The sequence below is a fragment of the Adiantum capillus-veneris genome, chromosome 25 (assembly GCF_014529385.1).
Source record: "Adiantum capillus-veneris isolate H3 chromosome 25, ASM1452938v2, whole genome shotgun sequence".
In the NCBI taxonomy this organism is placed as follows: domain Eukaryota; kingdom Viridiplantae; phylum Streptophyta; class Polypodiopsida; order Polypodiales; family Pteridaceae; genus Adiantum; species Adiantum capillus-veneris.
The window spans coordinates 104973855-105000447 of record NC_140955.1 but is presented as its reverse complement, the minus strand read 5'-3'; the positions used below and the strand labels follow the sequence as shown (position 1 = coordinate 105000447).

The 26593-nt window shown below is 47.3% G+C and overlaps 1 protein-coding gene across 6 annotated transcripts in view; it reads left to right on the top strand.

Annotated features, from left to right (window-relative positions):
* The window catches only part of SFR6 (sensitive to freezing 6), a 183051-nt gene that overhangs the window by 102148 nt on the left and 54310 nt on the right, over nucleotides 1-26593 (top strand). For 4 of the 6 annotated variants that reach the window (XR_015186465.1, XR_015186466.1, XM_086500484.1 and 1 more), the window contains 2 exons: nucleotides 19982-20620; nucleotides 20879-21455. Coding sequence is in view for 4 of the 6 variants with exons in the window: in XM_086500484.1 (XP_086356610.1) it covers nucleotides 19982-20620; nucleotides 20879-21455 (1216 nt within the window). In the remaining 2 variants the exon portion in view is untranslated. Of the gene's footprint in view, nucleotides 1-19981; nucleotides 20621-20878; nucleotides 21456-26593 lie in introns of those variants that run through there. The other 2 variants (XM_086500485.1, XM_086500487.1) reach the window with 2 other exon arrangements.

The window sequence follows — 26593 nt, the reverse complement described above, 5'->3', positions numbered from 1 at the left end:
TATCGGATGCATCATGTGACTCCACAAAGTACATCTCCCCCCGAGAGTAGGCCACCACCCCGTGGGTGGACCGCTTGCGGGTGTCGCTCCATCCATCTACAAGAAGAGAGACGCCATTGGTCTCCCACAAATCCTTTGTTGCTTGGGCTGCTTGCTCCACGGCAAGCTTCTCTTTGTCAAGGAGGGTGGTGCGAAGCCTCTCCGATGAACGTGGCACATAAGAGGAGCCATATTCCCCTATTTTCGTAACCATGGTTCGAAAGTATGGAGACCTATCCACACAAAATAGAGCATGTTGTGTTAGTATGGAGAGTCGAGAGTCGAGAAGTTATAACCCATTATGAATACAAAATGGAAGATTGCAATGTGCATATGCCAAGGGAAACTCACCGCGAAGCATGGAAGGCAATGTGGTCGTGGAAGAAGAATCCGGCAACCGACCTATCCACCTCTTCCTTCAATTTAGGATTCCAATTTTCGTTGAGAGTGGTTTGGCGATGCGGAACGGAAGAGGACGGTGTAGATGTATGGCTCTTGAAGGTTCGAGAGATGTCGTCAAGGTTGGCTTTGTTGGGGTATAAAGCCCAATGTGGTCGCCCAGGTAAGTGGGCGGGCCGCCAGGTATGTACACATATTCTTTTGTTAAAACCTAATAAGAACTCACTATGCTCTACACATCACAGTAGAGCGAGTTCACCATATCGTCATGCTCTTCTTCTCGCACTCTCTCGCGTCGCACTTCCGCTCGTACTCCTTCAACTGATATCAGAGCTCAGATCGAGGCTCGGGGTAGCACTGCAGAAGGCTAGAGTCACCAGCTCAGATTGGAGTGAAATTCGACAGGCGAAGACACGGCCCCAAATGCTGTGGGAGAGCCTGAAGGGCTTGGTGTGGAGAATCAGAGTGGCAAGAAGCTTAAATGCTTACGCACTGACAATGGTGGAGAGTATGTTTCAAAGGCCTTTCAGGACTTTTGTGAGTCAAAAGGTATAAAACGTGAACTTACTGCTCCTTACAATCCTCCTCAAAATGGTGTTGCTGAGAGGATGAATAGGACCATACAAGAGAAGGTCAGAAGTATGTTGTCTAATGCACAGCTGCCAAATGGGTTTTGGGCTGAAGCTGTATCAACAACTGTTCATCTTGTAAATAGATCTCCTAGCAAGGTTTTGCAGAAGGATTCAGTGCCAGAGATGGTATGGTCAGGCAAAATGCCGTCATACAAGCATCTCAGAGTATTTGGCTGTGAGGCATATACTCACGTCCCAAAGGAATTTAGGAACAAACTTGAGCCAAAGAGTAGAAAGTGCATCTTTCTAGGCTATGGTAATTCTGGTGAGATGGGGTACAGACTTTGGGATCCCGAATCCAGAAAGGTTGTCCGCAGCAATGATGTTCACTTTAATGAATCCAAATATCATTCTAAACCAGAGAGGGTTGAGGAGATTGGAAGAGTTGTCTTCCAAGAAGATGGACCTGCACGTGCAAGACAAAATGTCAGGGCTCAAGAGGTGCAAGGACAGGATAGAGTGGAACCACAGGTTGTGGCTGAGCCTGAGCCTGAGCCACCTATTGTTCGTAGATCTGGACGTGTCGCGACCTCCTGATAGGTTTGTTCCATCTATGAATTATGTCATGTTGACTGATTGCAATGAGCCTTCATGTTACAAGGAAGCAGTGCAAATGAAGGACTCCGGGAATTGGCAATTAGCCATGCAGTCAGAGATGACAGCTCTGCATAAAAGCAAGACATGGAAGCTAGTTAAATTACCACAGGGCAAAAAGGCTCTACCTTGTAAATGGGTTTACAGGTATAAGATCACCGCTCATGATAGTCAGCCAAAGTACAAAGCAAGGCTTGTTGCCAAGGGCTTTAAGCAAGAACAAGGCATTGACTTTGATGAAGTCTTCTCTCCGGTGGTCAAGATGACTACATTGAGATGCTTTCTTGCATTGGTTGCCATATTAGATTTGGTGTTGCACCAAATGGATGTCAAGACAGCGTTCTTGCATGGTGATTTAGATGTGGAAATTTACATGCAGCAGCCAGAAGGGTTTGTTGAGAAAGGCAAGGAAGATTGGGTATGCCAGTTGTTAAAGAGTCTTTATGGCTTAAAACAATCATCGAGGGAATGGTACCATAAATTCCACAAGTTTATGCTTTCTCAAGGCTACAAACGTAGTGAGTTCGATCACTGTCTATATACAAAGAAGGCTAAGGATGGCAGTTGGCTGATCCTTATTTTGCATGTGGATGACATGTTGATTGCTGGCAAGCACTTGGAAGAAATTTCAGCTTTGAAGTCAAAGATGGCAAAATCATTTGACATGAAAGACATGGGTGAGGCAAGTCATATACTTGGTATGCGCATTGAGAGAGACAGATCAAAGAAGTTGATTTGGTTATCTCAAACAGAGTATATTGACAAGGTTTTGCAACGTTTCAATATGGAGAAGGGAAAGGCACTGAGTGTTCCACTGCCACCATATGTGAAACTTAGCAAACAAGATTTTCCTGTGTCTGAGGAAGAACAGGCTGAAATGGATAAGATTCCATATGCGTCTGCAGTGGGTAGTTTGATGTATGCAATGATTGCTACTCGCCCAGACATTGCATTTGCAGTGGGAGTAGTAAGTCGATACATGTCAAACCCAAGCAAGAAACATTGGGAGGCAGTGAAAGGAATATTGAGATACCTGAAAGCTACAAAGAGTATGCGTATATGCTATGGGAGTCAGGAGCTAAGTGTAAAGGGTTTTACAGACTCAGATTATGCAGGTGACTTAGACAACCGAAGGTCTACATCAGGGTATGTCTTTACATTGGCTGGTGGAGCAGTATCATGGCGTTCTAGATTACAAGATTGTGTTACCCAGTCTACTATAGAGGCTGAATATGTTGCAGCATCAGAGGCATGCAAAGAATCAATTTGGCTTAATCGACTAGTAACAGATTTGGGAATCAAAGAAGAGATGCCTGTGTTATATTGTGATAGTCAAAGTGCTATACAATTGGCTCGCAATCTAGTTTATCACTCAAAGACAAAGCATGTGGATGTGAAGTATCATTTCATCAGGGAAATGCTCGAGGATAAGCAACTTCAGCTTGTCAAAGTTCACACCACAGAAAATCTTGCTGATCTACTTACAAAAGGACTTCCCTCAGAGAGCTTTGCGCATTTTCGCAAGCAGTTAGGTGTAGGGCAGTACATCACTGCTCTACATCTCTTGTATATTCGCTTGTATAGTAGCTTCTCTCACACTTAAAGTACCACATTGGACTCTAAGTGGGAGGTTGTTGGGGTATAAAGCCCAATGTGGTCGCCCAAGTAAGTGGGCGGGCCGCCAGGTATGTACACATATTCTTTTGTTAAAACCTAATAAGAACTCACTATGCTCTACACATTACAGTAGAGCGAGTTCACCATATCGTCGTGCTCTTCTTCTCGCACTCTCTCTCGCGTCGCACTTCCGCTCGTACTCCTTTAGGCTTCCTTTTGCTCTCGCGGTGTCGCCATGGCTGAGGGATCAACGGCAACAAAACGGCCCCTCTTGGCCGCTTCCGCAACCTCATACACCGTGAGCTTCTCAAGAAGATCCAACCAGAGTTACCTGGAACGCGGAACGGGAACGGCGACGGGCCTCCCTGCGGAACGGGGGAACGGGAATGTGCCCGGAACGGGAACGGCGCGGACCGGCAGGCTAAAAAAACACCCAAATATTATTTTTTTTACCGTTATGTGTTTGAATACAAGTAGTATTAGAGTCCTTTGACTCTAATACCCACAAAATTGAAAAAACACGATTCGAAGACCATTTAACCTTATTATGACTTGATTGGGATGTGAGGCGCCCAGAGTACATAGCCAGATGAACAACAATGAGCAAACACAATGCCCATAGTACATACACAATGCTCTCAAATAATTGCAAGAGTAGTAGTCATAGATAACACTTTGGAATTAATTATGGCTAACATAGTAACAAGCCTCAAGGGCTGCCAGCGGCCAAGGTGCTACAAAAAAACCAAAGGGGGGCAAAGTTCAAACCAGACTTCAGTGACCACAATACCAAAAGACTGAAGGTGACAAATACCATAAAGATGCTAGTAGCTACAAATGGCAAAGAGGGCAAGGCTCAAGCAGCCATACAAAAAGGTGGATAAATGGCAAAGACTCAAGACTCAAGAGCCACTAGCCTGAGAGGCCTCCCAATCCGTAGTAGCCGGCTGTAAATCATGCACATCCTCCCATTCCTCATCATCGAGGTCTAGGTCCGGTTCAATCTCAGCCACAGATGAAGTACCTGGTGTTGGTGGATGTGCATCTCCACCCGCCTGAGAAGCCTCTTGCTCCATCTCCCACTGTGTAAAAGGATCTGTCTGTTTGTCTGTACTCTTGCAAAGCATTTTCAAATTTGCGCTGACGAAGACAAGATCATTAGCCTTCTCCACTCCAAGCCGATTTCTCTTCTTGGAAGCAATGTGGCTAAAGGTACTCCACAATTGCTCCAAGCATGAGGTACTAACTGACTGGCTGAGAATACGGATCGCCAATCTCTGAAGCTCAGGGCCATCATAGCCATAGTCCTCCCACCAAAGCACTGAACCTATTTTCCTACGATCAATCTGAGCATCTGGACTGCCAAATGACCCCCGCATCTCTCTGTACTGTCTCAGCTGATCTCCGACAATGCGTCGCCCATCTCTGTCTAGAACCATCTTGTTTAAGATCTCTGTAAATTGGTTCATGACTTCCCTATCTGTCTCTTGCCCTGCACCTTGGAACTCTGGATCCACCATGTACGTTGCCCCGTGTAAAGGAGAGGCATATGAATTCCACCTTGAGCTGCAAAGCGTATGGATCTCCTCATATTGCTCTGCGTTCGGCTCAAGCTGTGCAAGTTGCTCAATCATGCGGTCCATTGCCTCATAAATCTTGCCAATGCAAGGATCCATGCCATCCAGAACTCGAAGCAAATGAACCACCGGTTTTACCCATGCATCTAGACTCTTGAGCTCCTTCCAGAACTCAAGATCCTCTGCCTTATCCTTGCACAAAATCCCTGCAACTGTCTTTGCATAGGGGGAGGTGGTGAACTCATCACTGATGAAGACCTGTCGGACCGCATTTTGACATTCAGACAGCCTGCGTACAAGAAGAAAGTTGAATGCGAAGCGGGTATCTGAATACTTTAGAAGCACTTTGCCGCTCGACCTCTTGAGGTACTCACTCCGAACCAAGTTGTGATTGTTGATGAAAGTAACCATCTTCACTGCATCAGCAATGACTGAAGCAATCCAGTCTAGCTTGCCGATGTCTTTTAGAAGGTTGTTCAAGCAGTGTGCCATGCAGAAGCACACTGTCACATGCGGATAGTGGCCCTCTATGATAGCTGTTGTTGCCCTGTTTGATGCCTCCCCATCTGTGACAAAGGCCACCACGTGTTGCTCACCGATGGTTTCTATGGCCACTGTCCACTCTGCAGAGAGGACATCGGCGGACTTGCCACTCTCAGTGGCATCATGAGAGTGCACAAAGTACATCTCTCTACTGGAGTATGCGACGAGACCATGGATAGATCTCTTCCTTGTATCGCTCCACCCGTCAGCAATGAGGGAAACGCCATGTTTTGCCCAAAGACACTGAATGTTGAGGGTTGCTTGCTCCACAATAGCCTTCTCTCGATCGAGCAAGGTGGTTCGGAGAGCCTCTGAAGATGGCGGCACATAGCCGGTGCCATACTCTCCTATCCGTTGCACCATGACTTTCCAATACTCCGACCTATTTCGATCAAACATAGAAGAGGTTAGTATCAAAAAAGTGGAAACGACGATAACGGAAGAAATGACAGAGAAGATTGATGAATCATAAAACAATGAACATACCTCGCTGCGACAAATGGGATATGGTCGTGATAGAAGAATCGGGCCACGGCCGCATCCACCTCTTCCTTCTTCTTTGGGTCCCAAGAGGTGGCAAGGGTCTTTTGGCGACGAATTGGACCTTTTGAAGATGCACCAACACCTACACCGGGTAGAGAGGAAGAAGGGAAAATGAGGGTCTTTGGATCAATACCTTTGCGTGTCGGCTTGGCTTTATGGTTGAATTGCCGATCCTTTTCCTCGAGCTCCTTCCTCTTCTTGATGGTTACGTTGGCACAAAATTTCACCTCATGTCCCGGCACTCCAAGAAAGTGTGCCCTCACTTTGTCATGCCCCCCTTTCCGCGTGTAAGAGCATAGCTTGCATCCCCATGCACGAGAACCTCCCGCCGCCGACAAGGTGCCCTCCGAGGTCACTTCATCCCACCACGACCATTCCTTCGCCTTTTGAGTGTTGCCCGCATGAACGGAGGGGGTTGAACGAGAAGAAGAGGCCATGGATGATGGATTATCCGTGAAAGAGAGAGCTTGATCTTGAACTTTGAGAGAGAGAGAGAGAGAGAGGGATTGAGAGAGAGAGGCTTGCCGCTTGATTCCGTGAGAGCTTGAGCCTTGAGCCTTGAAAGTTGAGGGTTAGAACTCAGAAGTTAGCCCAAGAGAGAGAGAGGTTGAGAGCTTGAGCCTTGAGGCATGCCGCGGCGCCACACTATGGCTTGAGAGTTGAGAGCAAGGCTCAAGCAAGGGAGAATGGGCCTTGAGGCTTGATGAGTGTGTGAAGAATGGGGGAGGAGAGGGGCATTATATACTTTTTTCACTGCTGAAAATGGCCGTTGGCTGCCCAACAGTCATTTTTTTAAATTTCAAAAACTGCCGTTGGGGCCGTTCCGGCCCGTTCCAGTCCGTTCCGGTGGTCCCGTTCCGGTGACAGCTTTCAGCCGGAACGCCGTTCCGTTCCGACGCGTTCCAGAAACCTCCAGCTAGCCGGAACGCCGTTCCGGCGTTCCAAGGCCCTAACATGCCGTTCCTCGGTAACTCTGGATCCAACCTCTTCTTGGGAGCTACATGAGGGCAAAACTTCACCTCGTGACCGGGTTCATGAAGAAGATGGGCTCGCACTTTGTTTGAACCACCCGTTCTCTTGTATGGACATAGCTTCCACGTCCATGGTCTTGCACCGCCACCTTTGCCACGCGAGCTAAAGTTAACTTCATCCCACCACGGCCACGTTTGCACGGCGGGCCTCCTTCGAGAAGAAGCGGCTTGAGAAGTGGAGTTGGTTTGAGATGACATGATGGTGGAGAGACTCGAGAGAGTAGAGCTTAGAAGTTAGAGTAGTTAGAGGAGAGCTTGTGTGGAGAGAGAGTAGAGGAGAGCTTCAAAGTGGGTAGAAGAGGGAGAGGAGAGCTTCAAAGTTCAAACTTCAAAGTGGGTAGAAGAGGGAGAGGAGAGCTTCAAAGTTCAAACTTCAAAGTGGGTAGAAGAGGGAGAGACTTGAGAGTGGAGACTAGAGTGTAGAGTAGTCAATGGTCATGCTTCAAGCTTGAGCAATGAGCATTGAGTAGAGAGGAAAGCATTGATCATTGAGTAGCTTGGGCCTTGAGCTTGAGGGAAATGGAATGAGCATTGAGACTATGAGTATTAAGAGGCCCAAGGGAGCCTTTTATAGCCTCCCAAGGGCCAAGGCTCCCAAAATGTGGCAGTTGGGGCTGCACAGATCCGTTAAAAACGGTCATAAACGATCAAATTTTTGAATGGACTGCAGCCATTCCCGGCCGACCCCTGCCGTTCCGGTCCGTCCCCGACCGTCCCTGGTCCGTCCCCCCTGCGACCTGTCCGTCTGGCCCGATTTCCGTCCGTCCCTCGGCGTTCCCTTCCGTTCCCGGCCCGGTTACGGCCATCCCCCGGTCCTAGGGCCCGTCCCCCCCGTCCCCTGTAACTATGCAAACTTGGCCAATGGCCAAAGAGTCTAAAGCATGTCTGTAACTCCTAGGTCTCCCATGCGATGAGAGAACTCTAGGGCCTGTGTCTGCAGCCACTCCATCACTGAGTCTAAAGTCCACTCAGCTTGGTCCCTGCCGCAGAGGGGAAAAGAGAAGCCAACCGTTGAGTCCAAGGCCTCTATCCCCCTAGCTGCAAGGAACAATACATGGACTCTGAAGCAGGCTGCCTCAAGGTCTGGTGAGGGGTCGCCGAGAAAACGTGTAAAGTCGTAGGCAAAGAAATCCCAAGGATGACGAATGTCGAAACTCGTCAGACCACGAGGAACTGCTGCAAAGGGAGACGTCTGCACCAAAAGAGGTCGCAAGAAAGGCTGTCCCTCTCTCGTCAAACGACTCATGGCAAAGGCGTTGCCAAGAGATCTCCTATAGTTGGAGAAGGCCGTGCCCCTGGGACGGCTGAGGGACTGAAGCGGGAGGAGGTGAGGGAGCAGGGGGAGAAGAGGGCGAAGGGGGACGAGGGGGATCGGCAGAGGAGGAAGGGCGAGGTGAAAAGGCAGAGAGAGAAGGGGGAGTGGGAACATGAGGGAACTGGGGGGTGGGGGGGGGGGCTGTCGAGGGTGAAGCTGAAGAGGGTCTAATCGGTTCCCCGTGGGCACTGGGAACCCACTGTTGCTGGGCAGGAGCCTGAGGACCACTCTGAGTGCCAGGCTGGCGCAGTGGTCCCTGTCGACGTCGGCCACGAACCTGCTACCAGCCCTCCTCTGCTTGAGCCCCAGGCTCCGAGGGTGGCTATGCCTGTGTACTCTGTGGCTCTGCGTGCTGCTGCTGCTGCTGGCCAGCCTTTGAGGGCTGGGGCTGGGCCTGTGGTGCAGGTTGGGATCTCCTCTGTGGATAGGCCTTCGTGAGATGGCCCATCTGTCGACAAATGAAACACTGATTCGGGAGGCCCGAATACTGCACGTTCTTGCGCAACCAACCCCCACTCACCCAAGGCAATAAGATAACCTTCGGGAGAGTGTGGGTGTCCTTAACCAGAACACGTACCGAGGGAATGCCGGCCGTCCTGGCAGCTATTGAGGCTGCCGTGCGAGGTGTCTCCAGGACAATCCCAATTGCTGAGCCTATCCGGCACAAAAGTGGTAGGTACTCCCTCCTTAAACCAGGAAAGCAGATAGAGATGGGAAGGTCTGCCTCCTCTACTAGAACATCTGAAGCACGGTCAAAGCCATGTCTCCACTGTCAAAAGTGGGCTCGAACTGCTCTGATGGTCAAGGGGCTCATGGCGATGCCTTGGACGCCTTCTCAGAGGTCTCAAACTCGATTTGATAGTAGCCTTGTCCGAGGAACTGAACGTCCAAGATCTTGCCCACCTTTGCAAGAAGGTGGGCCTGGAAAAGGTCACAGAGCTCTCCTCTGCTGGGTCTGGTGCCGAGAATCCTGCAGATGACGGAAGTCGCCTGTAAACGATCCACCTCTGCAGCTAGGCTCGCTTGCACTGTCGGGGAGAGAGCAAGTCGAATGGTCGGCTCAGCAGGGTCGGGTGAGGGGACTTCATCAGAGTCCCTCTGTGGCGGAGCTTGAGCCTCCATTTGTGTCTGCTGTTGTGGCGGAGAAGAAGCGGATAAAGTAATTTCTCTGCAACAAACCCCGACGAGCACTATCCAGAAAATCAGCACTACCAGAGCCAGTCGAAAGAAACCTTCAGGGAGAAAAAGGTAGAGAGCAAAGTGGTTTGGGGGGGAGGGGGGGGGGACAACAGCGGGTGAGGAATGGCAGCGGGCAGGGCTAGGCAGCGAGCAGGGTAGCGGCGAGCTGGCAGCGTGAGGGAAAGCCAGAGGGGCAGCTGGGCATCGTGAGGCAAAGCGTGCAGGGGGGTGGGCAAGGTGGGCTGCGCGAGGAGGGGGTGATGCGAGGGAAGGGGGGGCAGGAAGCTATGGCGCGAGGAGGTACGGGCAACAGCAACGAGCATTCTCCTTCTCGATAGTACATTCTATTTCTCTTTCTTTGAGTTTTTTAAGTGATAAACTGTTTCATAGTTTTGCAGATTGTAGTTATCTCCGTGTTTCCGTCCGGAAGTGCGAACTTCTTTTCACTTGAATTGGCGGCTCGACTTGGAATTACGCCTGACAAGCTGAGGCCACACACGGAGACAGTTCTACCGGCACCCGGACGGGATGTTGCCATTACGTCGATCATTGGCAAACTTCGTTTGCAATGTCAGGGGTGTTTAGGGCACGAGGACTATTATACCATGCCTTGGGAAGGGTGTATGTCCTTCGAGGAATCCCTTGGTACTGCAAGGACAACGTGGTGGTTGACTATCGGGCTAAGAAAGCGACTTTGATAAATGAAGGGCAAAGAGATTGTACTTGACGAAATTAAGTTTGTTTACTCAATTTTTTGTCTTGAGAGAACTGAATGATGATTGAAGGTCGAATATATTTGACCTCGAAAACGAATGACAAGATTTTATGAAATAAAGGCCGGCTGTTTCTATGAAGGCGTACAAAACGAGTTACCTCCTTTACGTCGTGAAGATCACATGATTGATTTGTGGTAGTACACCTCTGAACGGGCCACCTTACAAAGTTAGCCGAGGCCAAGATAAAGAAACAATGAACCAGAACAGATTTCCACATTATGAGGATCCATGATATACTCGACAGACTTTAGAATTTTACTTGCCGAATTGATATGAAGAGTGATGATTATCAGATCTGTATTGCACTTAGAGACGTCTATTAGACAGCTCTCAGTTCGACTTTTTGGATTTTCACAAAATACTGATCATTTGTGGGTTTTCCAGACACTGAGGAAGCATGAATTGCTTATAAATGTGAAAAATGCGAGTTTTTCTTGCTTGCAATACATTTCTTTGGACACGTTATCTCAACAGAAAGGGTACAGATGGATCCGGCCAAAAAAGACACTATCCGCGATTGGCTTGACTTGAAGAATGTTCGTGAAGTTAGAAGCTTTTCGGACTTGCGTTCTTACCACCGGATATTCGTTCGGAAGTTTGCAGAGGTAGCTTCCCCTTTGCACATTTTGACTCAGAAAGGAGTGTCTTTCTCCTGGGGACCAACACAAGTGACTGCCTTTCAGACACTTAAGGAAAAACTGACTATTGGACCATTGTTGGCTTTGCCAGACTTGCAAAAGCCATTCGAAGTATATTGTGATGCTTGTGGTCGTAGTCCGGGAGAGCCTATTGTTTTCAAGGCCGGAATTGACAGCACAGATTTATGAGAAAGAGCTATTGGAAATGATCCATGCTCTTACTCAGTGTCGACATTACCTACTCGGAGCGGATTTCACGGTCTTCACTGATCATCAGAGTTTACGCTAATTCTTGTCACAGAAGCAGCTTTCGGAAAAGCAAATGCAGTGGACTAACATCTTGTCACAATTTTACTTCTAGATTGTCCATGTGCAGGGACAGGAAAACTTGGTGGCAGATGCATTGTCTCGGAAGCCCCTAGTCTATTTTCCGTGATTCATCATAGAAGCTTCGAGGATTGGTTGATCAGTACACCACCAATCCGGATTTTTCTGATGTATACACTCGAATACAGAATGGGGAGGTAGTAGCAGGATATTCCATACGGGATGGCTACTTGATGAAGAAAACGATGTTGTGCGTCACACAACCGTTGAGGGAAAAGGTTTTGATTGAGTGCCATTGTCCACCTTTTACGACCACGGCATCAACACCACTTTGAAAGGTGTGGAGCGTTATTCTTTTGGCCGACACTCAAGAAGGATGCGGACGACTTTGTTTGCAGTTGTTTAGTATGCCAGAAGGTCAAGTTTGACAGGCATAAGGCACGGGGATTACTACAACCTTTACCCATTCCCACCCGCCCCTTGGGAAAGTATTGCAATGTATTTCATCTTTGATCTCCAAAAGACAGAGAGTGGGCATGATGGCCTTTGGACGGTCATCAACAGATTCAATAAGAAGGCTCACTGCTCTGCAGTAAAGAAGACAATTAAGCCCGATCCTCTGGCAGAACTGTTCGAATATATGGCATGTCTGAGTCCATTGTTTCGGACAAAGATCCTTGGTCTACTAGTTGTTTTGGGCGGCAATCTGGGAGAACATTGGCACGTGGTTGCAGTTTTCGTCCTCGTTCCACCCACAGACAGATGGGCAATTTGAAATAGCCAATTCAAAGGTTTTGTCTTCTTCTTCGGATCAAAAGACTAAATGGGAAAAGTATTTGCCCTTGGTGGAGTTTGCCTACAACAACACATGGGGAAGACGTTATTTGAAGTGTTCAAGGGTGCTAAGAAGCTTTTTTTCCAATTTCTAAGCACCTAAGACAAGATTTTGTTTGAAGCAGATTTTTGAGAAAAGTCTAGAAGGCATGGAAGGCCACCTAGCAGTTCAGAGGAGGAGAGCTCGTCCTTTTTTTTGACAATGACTAGATCAACACGAAAACCAAGGAGTTCAAGGAAGGGAATCAAGCCGTTAGGTTTCATACATTTTTTTATTTTCAGGCTACCAGGACACCCATTGAGCCCTTGAGTTTGTACAGCAGTTTGACGTCGCCTTCTTTGGAGAGCGGTTCTCAGAATATTCCAAGGAGCGACAGGCGGCATCTTACTTGAAAGGAACGGTGCAGATGAATATGTCATCACGACTTGGCATTGCTTGAAAATGATTGAGAAAGATACATTGGATGACTACTGCCAGAGATTTTGGGATACTTGTTTGCCAGTGTCTTCGTTTCGGAAGACTAGTTTGAAAGACCAGATTGAGCGGTTTTGCTGTGGTTTGCTAAAGAGATTCAAGACTATGCTTTAAACCAGAAGTCTGACTCCATTCAAAGACTTATGGGACATGACTAAGCCAGGATTTGGAATGCATGCTGGCACATACACACCGGAGAAGAAGATTGTTTTTACGTCGTAGGAAACTATCCCAAGAGACCTTAAAGATCTATCCGACGAGGAAAGTTGAACTCATGACCTGTTATGTGAGAGAGAGAGAGAGAGAGAGAGAGAGAGAGAGAGAGAGAGAGAGAGAGAGAGAGAGAGGGAATGGGTTCCTTCAAGAAAGAGGGAAAGGAGATGTAGTGGGAAATGGTAGGGGGTGGTGTATTGGATTCTTGGGATGATGTTGGCAGACAATTCAGCAAGGGGGATCATGCTCAAGTGAGGGAAAAAGGATTGTATTTATAGGTGAAGTAACGTTAAGAAAAAAAGAGAAAAGAGAAGCCTTGTGACAAGTGTCCAATCACATGTCAAAAAAGGTGGACACATGTCCAAGCTATTGAAAAACTTTGCAACTAGTGTTCTTTCAATGGTCAAAACGAGTGGACGAGTGTCCCAAGTCCTGGAAGCTTTGCAGCAAGTGTCCTTCCACTTGTCCTTCTAGAATCCTCCCCCCAGAATCTTCTAGAAGCTTCTAGAACCTTCATTCTTATCTGCTTTTCGAGTACAACATGATTCTAGCTTTAGAACATCAATTCAAGATGCTTACGGAGAGATAAACGTATTCAATGCTGTAACAGACTTGGACACTCCAACTCAAGAATCAACCGCGACAGCACCAAATAACCACTTCAAAACAATTCACAGATCACAATAGATTTGCACTGGCCCGGTGGAGTTCCGTGCCTAGAGATATTGGCCCCAAAGACTAGCGCCCCTTTCGGTATTTCTTTTTGTATTAATCAATCATCAAAGTACAAGAGAGCGGTTAGGGTTTCACTCTCAGACTCTGCGTCCATATGCTCTGAGAAGTGAGGCCCTCACCACTAATTTAAAGGTTACAAGGGATGCCCAAAAGCAGAGCCCCAAAAGCTTTTAAAAATAAAAAGCATCAGTTCTCTCTCTCTTAGAGAGTCTCTTTTTTTTAAAAAAAAGCAAGTTCTCTCTCTTTCTCATGGCATGGAGAAAAAGCAAGATTCGCGACTTCCGGAAATTAGGGTTTCTGCTGTCCGCCACGTCATCACTTTGTGACAAATGCAATTAGACCACATGCCTTTTTCTAATAATGCTTATTTTTGCATTTGAAAATTGTTTTCCTCTTTGAAGGATAGCTAGAATAGTGTTCTAAGCTGGCCACTAATGAGTAGTTAGAGGTTATGGTGGACCCATGTAGTGGGTCAGAACAAAGATAATGCACACTCGCACCTAGCTAGCCCAATAGAGGTGCTTGTGGCTGTAACTCTTGCGTATCACAAGCATACTTGCACATAGAAAGGATTAATGCCTTGCTTGGAGCGGGGGCTAGATTCGCCAAGAAAAAACAATTACAATCAATAGTTAAGATGATCACAAAAGATTGTCAATATTGTATAATACAAGATCTTTGTCTATTGACATTGTCAGAGGCGACATGCAGTGGCATTACTCCCCACCACAGACACCTCTATATGATCTTATGCTTGTTTCGAGGCATGCACACGGTGCCACAGGACATCATTAGGGCAAACCGTGGTAGTGGAGGCACTCTTCCAAACGGTTTGCTTTATCCAAAGGGTGAGAGAGCTCCCTGCTCTGACAGACTCACCCGACGAGCATTTGAGTCAGCTATACAGATAGCAGTGTCTCGGTATGACAAGGCATGGTACAGACAGGTTAGAGCATGGTTCGGAGCACATGGCCCACCTTTTCAGTATGACCCCGACTCACCCCTAGTTCATCTCTCATGTAGTGAGAGAAACATAGTGCTCTGACAAGATCTCTGGCAGCTATATATCAGGTAGACTTGGATCACATCTCCCCTTCAGCGAAAGATGTCACACGACAGAGATCATTTCCTTACCATACTTAGGGCGGATTCATATAGCGACCACGCTATATGGACATCAACATGCCAAACAGCTCATGGGTGGCGATCGATCAGCGCAGAGTAGCATCACACAGACTAGAGATCGATGGCGGGTGAGCTCATGACATTCCCAGAGAGCAAAGTGTCGATGGAGTTTGCAAAGAGGAGGTGGAGAGTGAGAAGCATTTTGTTTTTTGCAGATGCAGAGCTTATGATGATATTAGAGGCAGATACGAGTCACTATTCGGGGGGCAGCCTACCCTCCGCAAGATCATGCACTGTAGAAATCAGAGACAGTTAGGGAGCTACTTGCTAGAGATACATAGGCACAAAGATATATTGCTGCAGCCACCTACAGAAACACATGTGGGAGGGAGATGGTCACAACTTACAGGTTTTTTCCAGACGACCACCCCCCCTCTACTCCCGGACCAGACTAAGCTTGCACGGTACCATATGCTAGGCCTCACGACTCCACCGCAGACAGATCAAGGAGATCTAGACCCGAGAGCATCGAGCTACCGAGGAGAGATGAGCCCATAATATGATGGCTGACCCAGCGACATTCATTCGAGCAGCACTTGCTCCCGATCGTCCCCCCCTGTACCACATTCTACACCCCCCTATTAGCACACGATGGAGCAAGCTAGCTAGCTAGATGCATCTGCATGCTTGTACTACCCTAAGCATGTAGACATGCACATATCCCTAGTACTAGAGCTCCATCCCCCCCCCCAATAGATCCCATCATACACCAGGTTTTTTAAATAAATTAGGTACCGGTTCAGATTGTTTTTGTCTTTTCCAATAGATGGAGGATATACAACACGCATACTTGATATGTCTCATAGGCCGACTTCGGCCTCACATAGATGTTAAAAATCCCTCTCTCTCTCTCTCTCTCTCTCTCTCTCTCTCTCTCTCAAAGATCATCTCTATACAACTAAGTACAAAGAACCTGGAGATGCTAGAAATAGCCTATCTCGCACTTTGTATAGAGCTGAGAAATACCAAAGTTGGATATGGAAGAATCCACCAAATGCAACTCCTCAAGGTGGGGTATGGCAGGAGTGTAGGATAAACCCTCAATCCGTGTCCACTGGCCATCTATCAACCCGGGTGCCCACACTGCTACTGCGTACATCAGGACTGGGGTGACTAATGTATCAAATAGCCACCCCGAGAGAGAGAGAGAGAGAGAGAGAGAGAGAGAGAGAGAGAGAGAGAGAGAGAGAGAGAGAGAGAGAGAGAGAGAGAGAGAGAGAGAGAGAGAGAGAGAGAGAGATGAAATGTTATATTAACGTCTTCAAAAGGCCATAGTGACCTATGAGACCAGAAAGTTACAATGTGGTGGATCTGATACAAAGTCAGAGTAACAAAATAACCTAACAACAGTACAAAACAAAGATATCCACTATGGGGTCCTAAGTTGGTCGATGTGAGCCAAGCATAAAACTAAGCAGAAAAATTTGGGCGGCTTGTTGGGATGGCTGAATCACAAGAGATCTAGCATCGGTCGTTGGCGAATCTCATCAATTTCCTCCATGGTTAGAAGTTTGACCGGGCGTCGTGCATGCCTGGCCAGTGTGCTCCGAATTTTCTGTCGTAGAACCCGTCGATGCTGTGTAGTTCTTCGCAGTCGTGGGCGTTTGGATTTCCCTAGTTCAATCACTCGGTCAATCAGTGTGCCTCTGGTGTGAGACAAGGGGGAGCTCTGTTGTGGGAGTGGCTCTTGCGGCTGTCCCGTGTCTACTTTGAAGAAGTCTGTGATCCCTCTTTGAGACTGGCTAGCCTCGCCATTCATCAGGCTATCTCTGTGTCTGCGCAGCTCGAGTAAGAACAAACTCAGACATCTCTGATCTTCGTATCCCATGACTCTTGAGAGTGGTCCAAAACCCTCTCTGAACAGGCAGTGGAAGCGACCTCGTATCTCGTAGTAGACAGGGCAGCGGCATGTATAGTGTAGCTCTGTCTCAGGTTCCGTGTTACACAAGGGGCACGTCCTGTCCTTTGCTGGTACTCCGTTGTACCTCCCAGTCTCAATCCGCAACTGGTGAGAAGATGTGCGTAACTGGCCAATAGCACATCGTATCCCATGAGACAAGTGGGTATCCATGTATCTGGGTCTCGCCACAAAACCATCTTCCGTAAGCTGGAGAAGGTGGTCTTTGTAGAAAGCCATCTTCGTGTCCAATTCCTGTGCTGGTTGTATCCATGTCCTCCTGGTGTCTAGCTGGGTTAGGTCCTGGCGGATGAGCTTGGTGATCTCTGACTGTGTAAGAGAGAGAGATGGTGCATCCAATGAGTAATGGAATGGTGGTAGCCTGTCTATGCTAAACCCATGTGCCTGAAACCATGATGTCATCTCCCCATACCAGCATGTTGTATCTCCTTGTATGGCTAACTGTCGAGAGGATTCAAGTGCTATGCGAGCATATCTGTGCGGTTTATGAAGGAGACTGATTTGGTGAGCGCCTCCACCACAAGTGGGGGGGCGCTAGCTCTGCTCGGATAATGGCACATGGTACTGATGCCTTGGCTCTAATGAGCCGCGAGATCATAGAGACGAGAGGTTTCTCATTGTTCCCCCATCCGTCAGAGCGACCCGGCCTCCCGTGGTGATCTAGTGAAGCTCCCCATATCTCGGTTCCATAGAGCAGTGCTGAAGCCACCAAGGTGTCAAAGAGCCAGAGCTTCGTCCGGGGCTCCTGAAACTGAACCTGCGAACACATCCTCTCCAATCTACCCAATGCTGCGTGGGCTCTAGTAAGTCTGGTCTCTGCTGCTCTTTTGAGTGAGAATGTAGGTCCGCTAAAAACCACTCCAACGTAAGTGTAAGCGTCTGTGTACTCAACAGTCTCCTGGCCGTATGTGAATGTAGGTGCTGACCTCCTGATCCACTGTGGGGTGGTGTTAAACACCATAACCTTGGTTTTACCCAGGTTGACAGACAAACCACTTTCGTGTGCAAACGTGTGCAAAGCATCCAATTGATGTTGCATTCCCTCTGGGGATTCGGAGATCAACACTATGTCATCAGCATAGTTACCCGGAACGCGGAACGGGAACGGCGACGAGATCCCCGTGGAACGGGGGAACGGCTAGGGGTCCGGAATGGGAACGGCGCGGAACGGGAGGTATAAAAAACACCCAAATAGTGCATTTTTTAGCTCCTTGTGTTCAAATACAAGGAGTATTAGAGTGCTTTGACTCTAATACTCACAAAAAACTCGTTTTGAAGACCATTCAACCTTGCTATGACTAGATGATGAGAGAGAGAGAGAGAGAGAGAGAGAGAGAGAGAGAGAGGTAGAGACTCGAGAGAGTGAGAGGGAGAGGTAGAGATTTGAGAGAGTGGGAGGGAGAGGAAGAGAGCTTGAAGGCTTGAAGCCTTGAGCCTTGAGAGAGTGAGTCTTGAGAGGAAGAGATCTTGAGAGTGTGAGAGGGAGAGAGCTTGAGCCTTGAGGATTAGCTTGTGGAGAGAAAGGGGGAGGGGGGTGCATTTTATGAGTCCTTGAGGCCTTGCACACTTCAAAAAGAAGCCCAAACATTTACTTCAATTTTTTCAATTTTTGCCAAATTTGTTTGTAGCCGTTGGCCGTTCCAGGGGCATTCCGGAACGTTTCTGGGGCGTACCGGAACGGCCGTTCCGGTTTCTACTGGCCACCCGGAACGTCAGACGTTCCGGGACGTTTCGGAACGTTCGGGAAGGGAACTGCCCCCCGGAACGCCGGAACGGGGGCTAGGGGACGTTCCCCGGTAACTCTGATTCGGAGATCAACACTATGTCATCAGCATGTCCCTGCCAACTCAGCACCTATATCCCCATCGCTGTCAATGTAGTCAGAAGCCTCATCCACATACATACCGAAAAGAGTAGGAGAGAGCGGGCAGCCCTGCTTCACCCCAATAGTGGAGTGAACCGGTGTAGAGAGTCCCTCCGGGGTGCGTACATGCCCTACTACTGATCTATACAATGCCCTGATCCCCCAAATGAGTTTTGTGGGTACTCCCATTTCCTGTAATCTGCGCATCGGTCTAGCTCTGGGTACCATGTCGAAAGCTTTGCGGAAGTCCACAAAGCTACAATAGATCCGTCTCCTATGAGATCTGCCTTCCTCGATGATGGCCCTGAGTGTTAGGATATGGTCAAGAGTAGAGAAGCCTCTCTTGAATCCTGCCTGCCCAGTTGCACGTATTCCTTCCCTCTCTGCCCATCTACTCAGCTGTTGCTCAAGAATGGATGCATACAACCGTGCCAGTGTGTGCCCAATCATAATAGTGCAATAATTCCGAGGCTCCATGGGGTCTCTTGATTTGAAGATAGGTACGATCGTAGATAGGCTCCAAGTGTCCGGTAGGCCCTCACACATGGCCCGGTTAAACATAACTGCTAGGAGCTGTGCTAGTAGGTCTTTGGCATGCATGAAATGCTCAGCGACTAGGCCATCATGATCATATGCTCTCCCAGTCTTCATCCTGTCAATAGCTTTCTTCACCATCTCAGCGGTGAAAAAGCCACATGCATGTGGGCATGGATCGGGGGGGGTTGGGGAGGGGCGGCTGTCCAGGTACTGTGTACAAAGATGATGCGTACTGACCCCATGTCTCTGTGGAGGAAATAGCAAGGGGGGGGGGGGGGGGGGGGGGGGGGGGACTGCTCATGAAAGAGCCGCCACGCCTCACGCGAGTCCCGACTCAAGAATAGCTGATATAGATCCTGCTCGAGTCGAGCCAAAAAAGCCCTCTTCTTTCGCCGCACCAAGCGTCGGAAGTCAATTTGTGACTGTCTGTGAGTGACGTCCCCCAACAGCACCTCCCTCTAAAGTCTGGCTCTAGTCTGACGGCACTCCTCATCGTACCAGCTGTTCTGAGGTATGCTCCCCGATCGGCGGCTCTGCTCAGGTTGGGTGTCATGTAATGTCTGTGTCAGTATAGTAGTTAGCTCCTCCAGAGGTCGCCCCGGGTCCTCAGTGCATAGGCGTCTGTAGATTCCGTCCATGTATACAGAATCCGTCTCCCGTGTGAATGTGTAGCGAGTAGGGGCTACTACTCGTGGCCTGTGTGCTACACTGAACTGGAAGGAGATGGTCATTGACACCAGAGCATGATCCACTGCCACCCCGACCGGTCTGGGCCCAACTGTGAGATCCTGGATACTGGAGATGATATTCGGCTGTGCCATGACATAGAGAGAGAGAGGAGGGGGCGGGGGGGGGGGGCATGTCTGCAAGGTAAACCTGCGTTTGAAGTGTGAATTAAGGAAAGATTAGCCTGAATGAAAGTCTATTGATTATTGAATGATTTTTGATTGCTATTTGAAGAATCTAGTTGAAACTCATTACATTCTTCTTTCGTGTCACCCTGCCTGCAGTGAGATGGCCGAACTTTCTGTGTGTGTGTTCAGTTTCGCTTTCAGGATATGTCAGGCTGCATTGGTGTCAATGGCCGCCGCTAGCAAGCACATCAAAAACAAATTGGTTTGCCACAAAAAGAGGGATTCTAGGAGCTGGACGAATTGACTTGATCTCAGCAGATGCAATAGTGAGCGAGGCAGGAACTTTGCTGATAGCAGGTGTTCCAATAGGTAATTCGTCCACTGTTGTGATTTGGGAAGTTGCCCCACTATCTACAACTATCCAAGGAACTGCCCAGCAAGTCACAAGTCGGCTGGCATCATGGCCGGGAATCGCTTCATTGCCTGCGGTTCTCCTTAGTTGGCATGAGGGGTTAGAAAGCGACATGAAAGCTGCGACAGATGGTGCAACCCACCTTCCTGGTATAGAACTGAAGGGCCAAACTTCGTCCACAAATATGAGATCACAAGAGCCTCCTGCAAGTATTGATGATGCGAATGCTCCATTGCTGCAATGCTCTGTTGTATCCTCTCTGTCGGCATGTACTACGTCAGAGAATGACATATTAACAACAGTTGGATGGGGTTCAGGTGTCAGTGCTGTTGCTTTTGATCCATCCAAAGGAGGTTCGATCTTGGTACTTCTGCTAAATGAAGGTACGCTTTAATCAGCCATTGCAAATCAGGTGTTTTGTAACTCTTTAGTCGTGCATTGTTCAAGCATGGCTGATCACTTGCACCAACATGTGCATTATTTTTCATATTTTTATGCGAAAATGGAGTTTGTTTTTAGTGTAGTGCGTTGTGTATTGATGTGCAGAATGCACATGTGATTCATTTGTTGCCTGCATATGAGAAAGCAATTTTGTGAGTGGAGTATGGGCAATCCACGTCTAATTTGAGTGTTGGTTCTAGGGCGTCATTCCTTGCCCTTTCCTGATGAAGAACCTACCTTGAATGGGTACAGAGTCCAGCGCTGGGAAAGTTCACGGCAGCAAATAGGTGTACACCCTCTTTTTGAACCAGTGGCATATTCAAGTACATCACCTTCAACAAGCACCACAGTTTGGAGGTCTACCACTGATAAAAGCATCTCAATCAACAAAAAAGGAGAGCCTTCTTTCCTTGAGTCCATAAGAAGTTGCAATGAACCTTTGGAAAACCTGAGCATTGATCAACCAACAACCATCAAAACATGCTCAAAGATAGTATTTTCTTCTCATGGTGGCGAGTTGGCTGTGGTTACTGCTGGTGGGGATGTGCACGTATATTCTGGTTCAAATCTTACTCCTATTGACAATTACTCCCTGAAGGTGGGAATCTTATGTGCTGCCCCCTGTTTCTCTTCTACTGGGTGTTGTCTGAGCACAGTTTGGCATGACACCAAGAAAGATTGTAGTGTCTTGAAAGTATCACGCATATTTCCCCCTGCACTTCTTGCAATGCAAGGAGCCACTAATAGCTCAACATGGGAGCGAGGACTGGCAGACAGGTACTTTTTGGTTTCTACCTGGATGGAATAAGTGCTTTTGCTAAGAATGTAATGGGGTTCTGAATTTCAGAAAAATGGGTCATCGCTGAGCTTGCATGTTTTGACATCAGCAATTTATTGAAGCCTCAACAAGTTTTTTTTCTGGTTCTCACATGCAGCTCACTGTAGCTGACGAATTTCCTTTTCATTTTTTTGGCAAGAAAAGTAGCTGATTTCTATCACTTGAAAAGCCCCTCCGAACGCCCAATTGGTGCCGATTCTGAGGGCAAGTATAAGACTGTTTACATAGCATGCCTGAAGGCGATATCCGGTAACTGTATATAACTAGCCGTATGGCAAAACTAAAGTCCAGGGGAAAAGACCTGTCCTAAAGAGAGTAAAAATTTCCCCAGCAGGCTAAGGGTAGAGAGGATGACAGCGGCCTTTGCAAGACAGGCCCTCCCAAACCAAAAGCTTACTCTGATTGACTCTCCTCTTGTGCAAACCCGCTGCACTAGATTCGCCCATGGTGAAATCGGGGTTCTATTGGAGTAGACTATGCTAAATCGAATGCTTCAAGGTAAAGTTCCACAATCTGAGGAGTATCTGCTAGGTCATCCTCCTCCATCCACTTCGCATCCAATGCAGGATAGCTCTTGAATTTAACCAAGAACCGCCTAATCACTTTACCTTTAATCTTTCTATCTTTATGTGCGAGTATCTGTTTTGGATCGAGTATCTCCTTGCTTTCCTCCACTTCGGGTTGCTCATCTGGCTCCCCAGTATCGGGCACATCGCCTTTAAAAGGCTTCAAGAGACTCACATGAAAAGCATTGTGGATTCTCCAAGTATCGAGCAGCTTTAGTCTAAAGGAACGATCATTTATCTTTTCTTTTCTCTGAAAAGGTCCATAGTATCTCATGATGCTAAGTTTTGGAAAAAGCCGCTCCTTCCCCTTTTTCTTTCTCAGGCGTGCCTTCTCAAAACGTAAGAGCACCCAATTGTCTTCCTTTAATTTCAAATCACGACGGTGTCGATCTGCTGCCTTCTTGTGTCTTTCCTGAGATTTCTCTAAAGCCTCCTGGACCTTGGCAAAAGCAGTGTCCACGTCCCTCCTGTACTGGTCAGCTTCAAAAATCTCATCTTTCGTGCTTAGGAAGGGTGGAACCTTCGAAGCACCTTCAATAATTTCAAATGGTGCCATCCCTGTCGAAGAGTGGATCGTGTCATTGTAGGCAAATTCCACCAAAGACAAAAACTTTTCCCATTGAATCTTCTGGTCCATCCGAAATGTAAGACTTCAATAAATCCAGTACGACTGAATTTGCAATCTAAGATTTTGCTCGTCCGGCTGCGGGTGGAAAGATAACGAGAACTGCAACGTGTGCCAATGTTCTCCCAAATAGCCTTCCAAAACAAACTCGTGAATCGGGAATCTCTATCAGAGACAATTGTCTCAGGCATGCCATGTAATCTGAAAATTTGGGCAATGAACAGTCTCGCTAAATGATCCGGCTTGACTTTTCTTCACTGGAATGAAATGAGCCTGCTTGCTAAATCTGTCAATAACAGTCCAGATACCATCGTGCGCACTTTGTGTCTTCGGGAGATCAAAAATGAAATCCATCGCGATACTTTCCTAGGGGCGGGTGGGAATGGGTAAAGGCTGTAACAATCCCTGTGCTTTATGCGTGTCAAACTTGACCTTCTGGCATACCAAGCAACTACGTACAAAATCGTCCACGTCCTTCTTGAGTCTCGGCCAAAAGAAGTATCGCTCCACATCTTTCAAGGTGGTATCAATGCCGCGTTGACATGTAAGTGGTGGACAGTGGCATTCGGTTAGAACCTTTTCCCTCAACGATTGTGTAATGCACGACATCGTTTTCTTTATCAAGTAGCCATCCCGAATGGAATATCCCGCTATCACCTCCCCATTCTGTATTCGACCGAATACATCTGAAAAATCTGGATCTGTGGCGTACGGATCGACCATGTCCTCGAAGCTTCTATGATGAATCGCGGAAATAGCTAAAACCAACGGCTTCCGGGACAAAGCATCTGCCACCAAGTTCTTATGTCCTTGCACATGGACAATCTGGAAGTGAAATTGTGACAAGATGTTAGCCCACCGCATGTGCTTTTCCAATAGCTGCTTCTGTGACAAGAAGTAGCGTAAACTCTGATGATTAGTGAAGACCGTAAAATCGGCTCCGAGTAGGTAATGTCACCACTGAGTAAGAGCATGGATAACCGCCAAAAGCTCTTTCTCATAAATCTGTGCTGTCAATTCCGGCCTTGAAAACAATCGGCTCTCATAGGCAATGACATGGCCTTCTTGCATTAAGGCCGCACCCAGACTACGACCACAAGCATCACAATATACTTCGAATGACTTTTGCAAATCTAGCAGATTCAAAACTGGTCCTGTAGTCAACTTCTCTTTCAAAGTCTGAAAGGCAATCACCTTTGTGGGTCCCCACGAGAAAGGGACTCCTTTCTGTGTCAAGATATGCAAAGGGGAGTAAGAAACATAAGACCAAGAAGCTTCTAATTTCATGGACATTCTTCAAATCGGGCCAATCACGTATAGTCTCAATCTTGGCCAGGTCCATTTGCACTCTTGCTGCTGAGACGATGTGTCCCAAAAAGTGTATCTCTGATAAGAAAAATTCACGCTTCTTTGCATTGATCACCAACTTGTGATCTCGCAATGCATGAAAGACCTGTCGTTGCTGATGTTGTCTATGTTTTGTCTCATCCTTGGAGAAGACTATAATGGCATCAAAGAAAGTGCCAACAAAAGATCTGTACTCTCTCAAAATCCTATCCATCATTTGGTTAAAAGTCGTTGGAGCATTGGTAAGGCCAAAAGGCATCACCAAAAATTCATATAAACCGAAGCTCGTCTGAAAGGCTGTATTGTAGACGTCTCCCGGCGCGATTCGGATCTGATGATATCCGCTTTTCAAATCGATCATACTAAAACAAGAGGATCCTTGTAATCTATCAAGAATATTATCAATCCTCGGAACCGGGAATCTGTTCTTGATGGTGATTTTATTGAGAGCTCTATAATCAATGCACATTCTCCAAGATCCGTTTCTCTTCAAAACCAACAACATCGGAGAGCAATAAGGTGAAGTACTCGGCTGGATAAGACCCTTTTTCAAGAGGTCTTTCACTTGGTTCATAATCTCTTCATTCTGGCCTCGGCTCACACGGTAAGGTGTCCGGTTCGGTGGTGTGCTTCCAGGTATCAGATCAATAGTATGATCCTCAGGACGAGCTGGTGACAACTCGTCTGGCAGGCCCTCAGAAAAGCAATCGGCATGAGTTTGGAGAAAATCTTGGCGTTCTTTATGAAGTTCAGACATATTTGTTGTATGTTCATCATTCAACTCTTTCAAAAAGATCGAGTAAACAAACAAGCTGGATTTCATTAATTTCGAAACAACCGAAGCCGATACAATAGGGACAGACTTGCCCTTCAGTTTCACATCAAGTACAATTTTTCGGCCCTTTTGATTAGTCAATGTCGCTTTCTTCGCCCAATAATCGACCACGGCGTTGTTCTTATGGTACCAATGGACTCCTAGGAGGACATCACAACCTTCCAATGGTATTATGTAGAAGTCCTCGTGCCCCAAATACCCCTGACAATGCAACTGAAGTTTGGCAATGACAGGTGTAATGGCCACATCCCGTCCAAGCTCGGCAAAGTTCTATACTTCCATCAATCATGCTTGGGTCAGTACCCATGCAATCTGGAACCAGTCTTGCTTTCATCTTGCCTTTTCGTCCACGTTCTTCAGCTGCTCTCAAACTCTCTGGACTGTCTTCATTCTGTTCTTGCTGTGCCTTTTTAGGGCACTTCGCGTAGACGTGCCATGTTCCCCGCATCCAAAACACTTCCCCTCTTTGATGTAGTTGGCCCTCTCTCGAAGAGTGAGCCGGGGCGTGAATCCTTGTCTTTCTTGTCTTGAGAGCGCTTTTTCTTTCTACTTTCGTTATTAGAAGTCTGTTCGGTCCTCTGAGTCAAGATCTCATCATTGGGGTAAGTCAAATTGCCCGAGTGTATGGCAAAACCCCGTTTCGCATGACCCATCAATTCTTGAATAGAATTTGACTTTTGTTCTAAGCAGTAATCGTGGATCTATGTAGGAAGTCCGCCGCAAAACCGCTCAATCTGTTCTTTAAACAAGACCTTCTTAAATGAAGAGGCTGGTAAAAAAGAGCTCCAAAATCTCTCGCAATACGCGTCCAGAGAATCTCTCTTGGTCATCCGAAGATGATTCCAAGTATTTCGTATATCTCGTTCGTAAATAAAAAGCCTTTTGGATTTCAACCATTTAATCGGAGCTTCCTTTCTCAGTAGAAGGGTAAACTTCCATGTTCAAGCATTTCCCTTGAAGAAGAGGTAGCCCTCCGAATCTTGGAGTGCTCTAAGTAATGCCCTCCGGGATTTCCGTATGGATGCCACGTCAATAGTAGTCATCGTAAAATCCAGGGGTTTCCGTACTGTTTGCCACGTGTCAGCCTCGTCCATGTCTGTGTGTGTGTATCTGGGGTAGTGCCCACGTCACCCATTTGTGACACCTTGGCACAATCAAAACACCGTTTGGTAGACTATGAGGCAAAGAAGGTTCAGCTAAAGAAAAGTAATGATAGAGAATTGATTATTGATGTGAAACTCGACGGCGAGTCAGTTCCCCTTGTATCGGCTTCAGTTACTTCGAAGTTAAGGAAATCAAGTCTTTTTGTTTACTCAATCTTTCTCGATAATGTGGATGAAGATAAGGATTCCAATTTGTCAAAGTTAAAGCCAGAGAGGCGAAGTTTCCTACAAGCTCACGCGGATTGTTTCTCAGAGGTTTGTTGGGTGAGTTACTGCCAAAAAGACTAGAGGATTGCACCATAGAATTGGTCCCTAGCAACACTCCTCCAAACCGATGACTTTACAAAGTGATTTGCGCTCAATAGGAAGAAACCATGAGCCAAGTATAAGACCTTTTAGAAAAGGTTTGATTCAACATAGTACCTCACCTTTTTGTTCGTTGGTATTGCTTGTAGTGCCCGAAACTCAATCCAAGGTACGCAAGCTACATCACATAAAACCATTAGACATTCCCACAATGTGCTTGTCCTACAAAATTAAA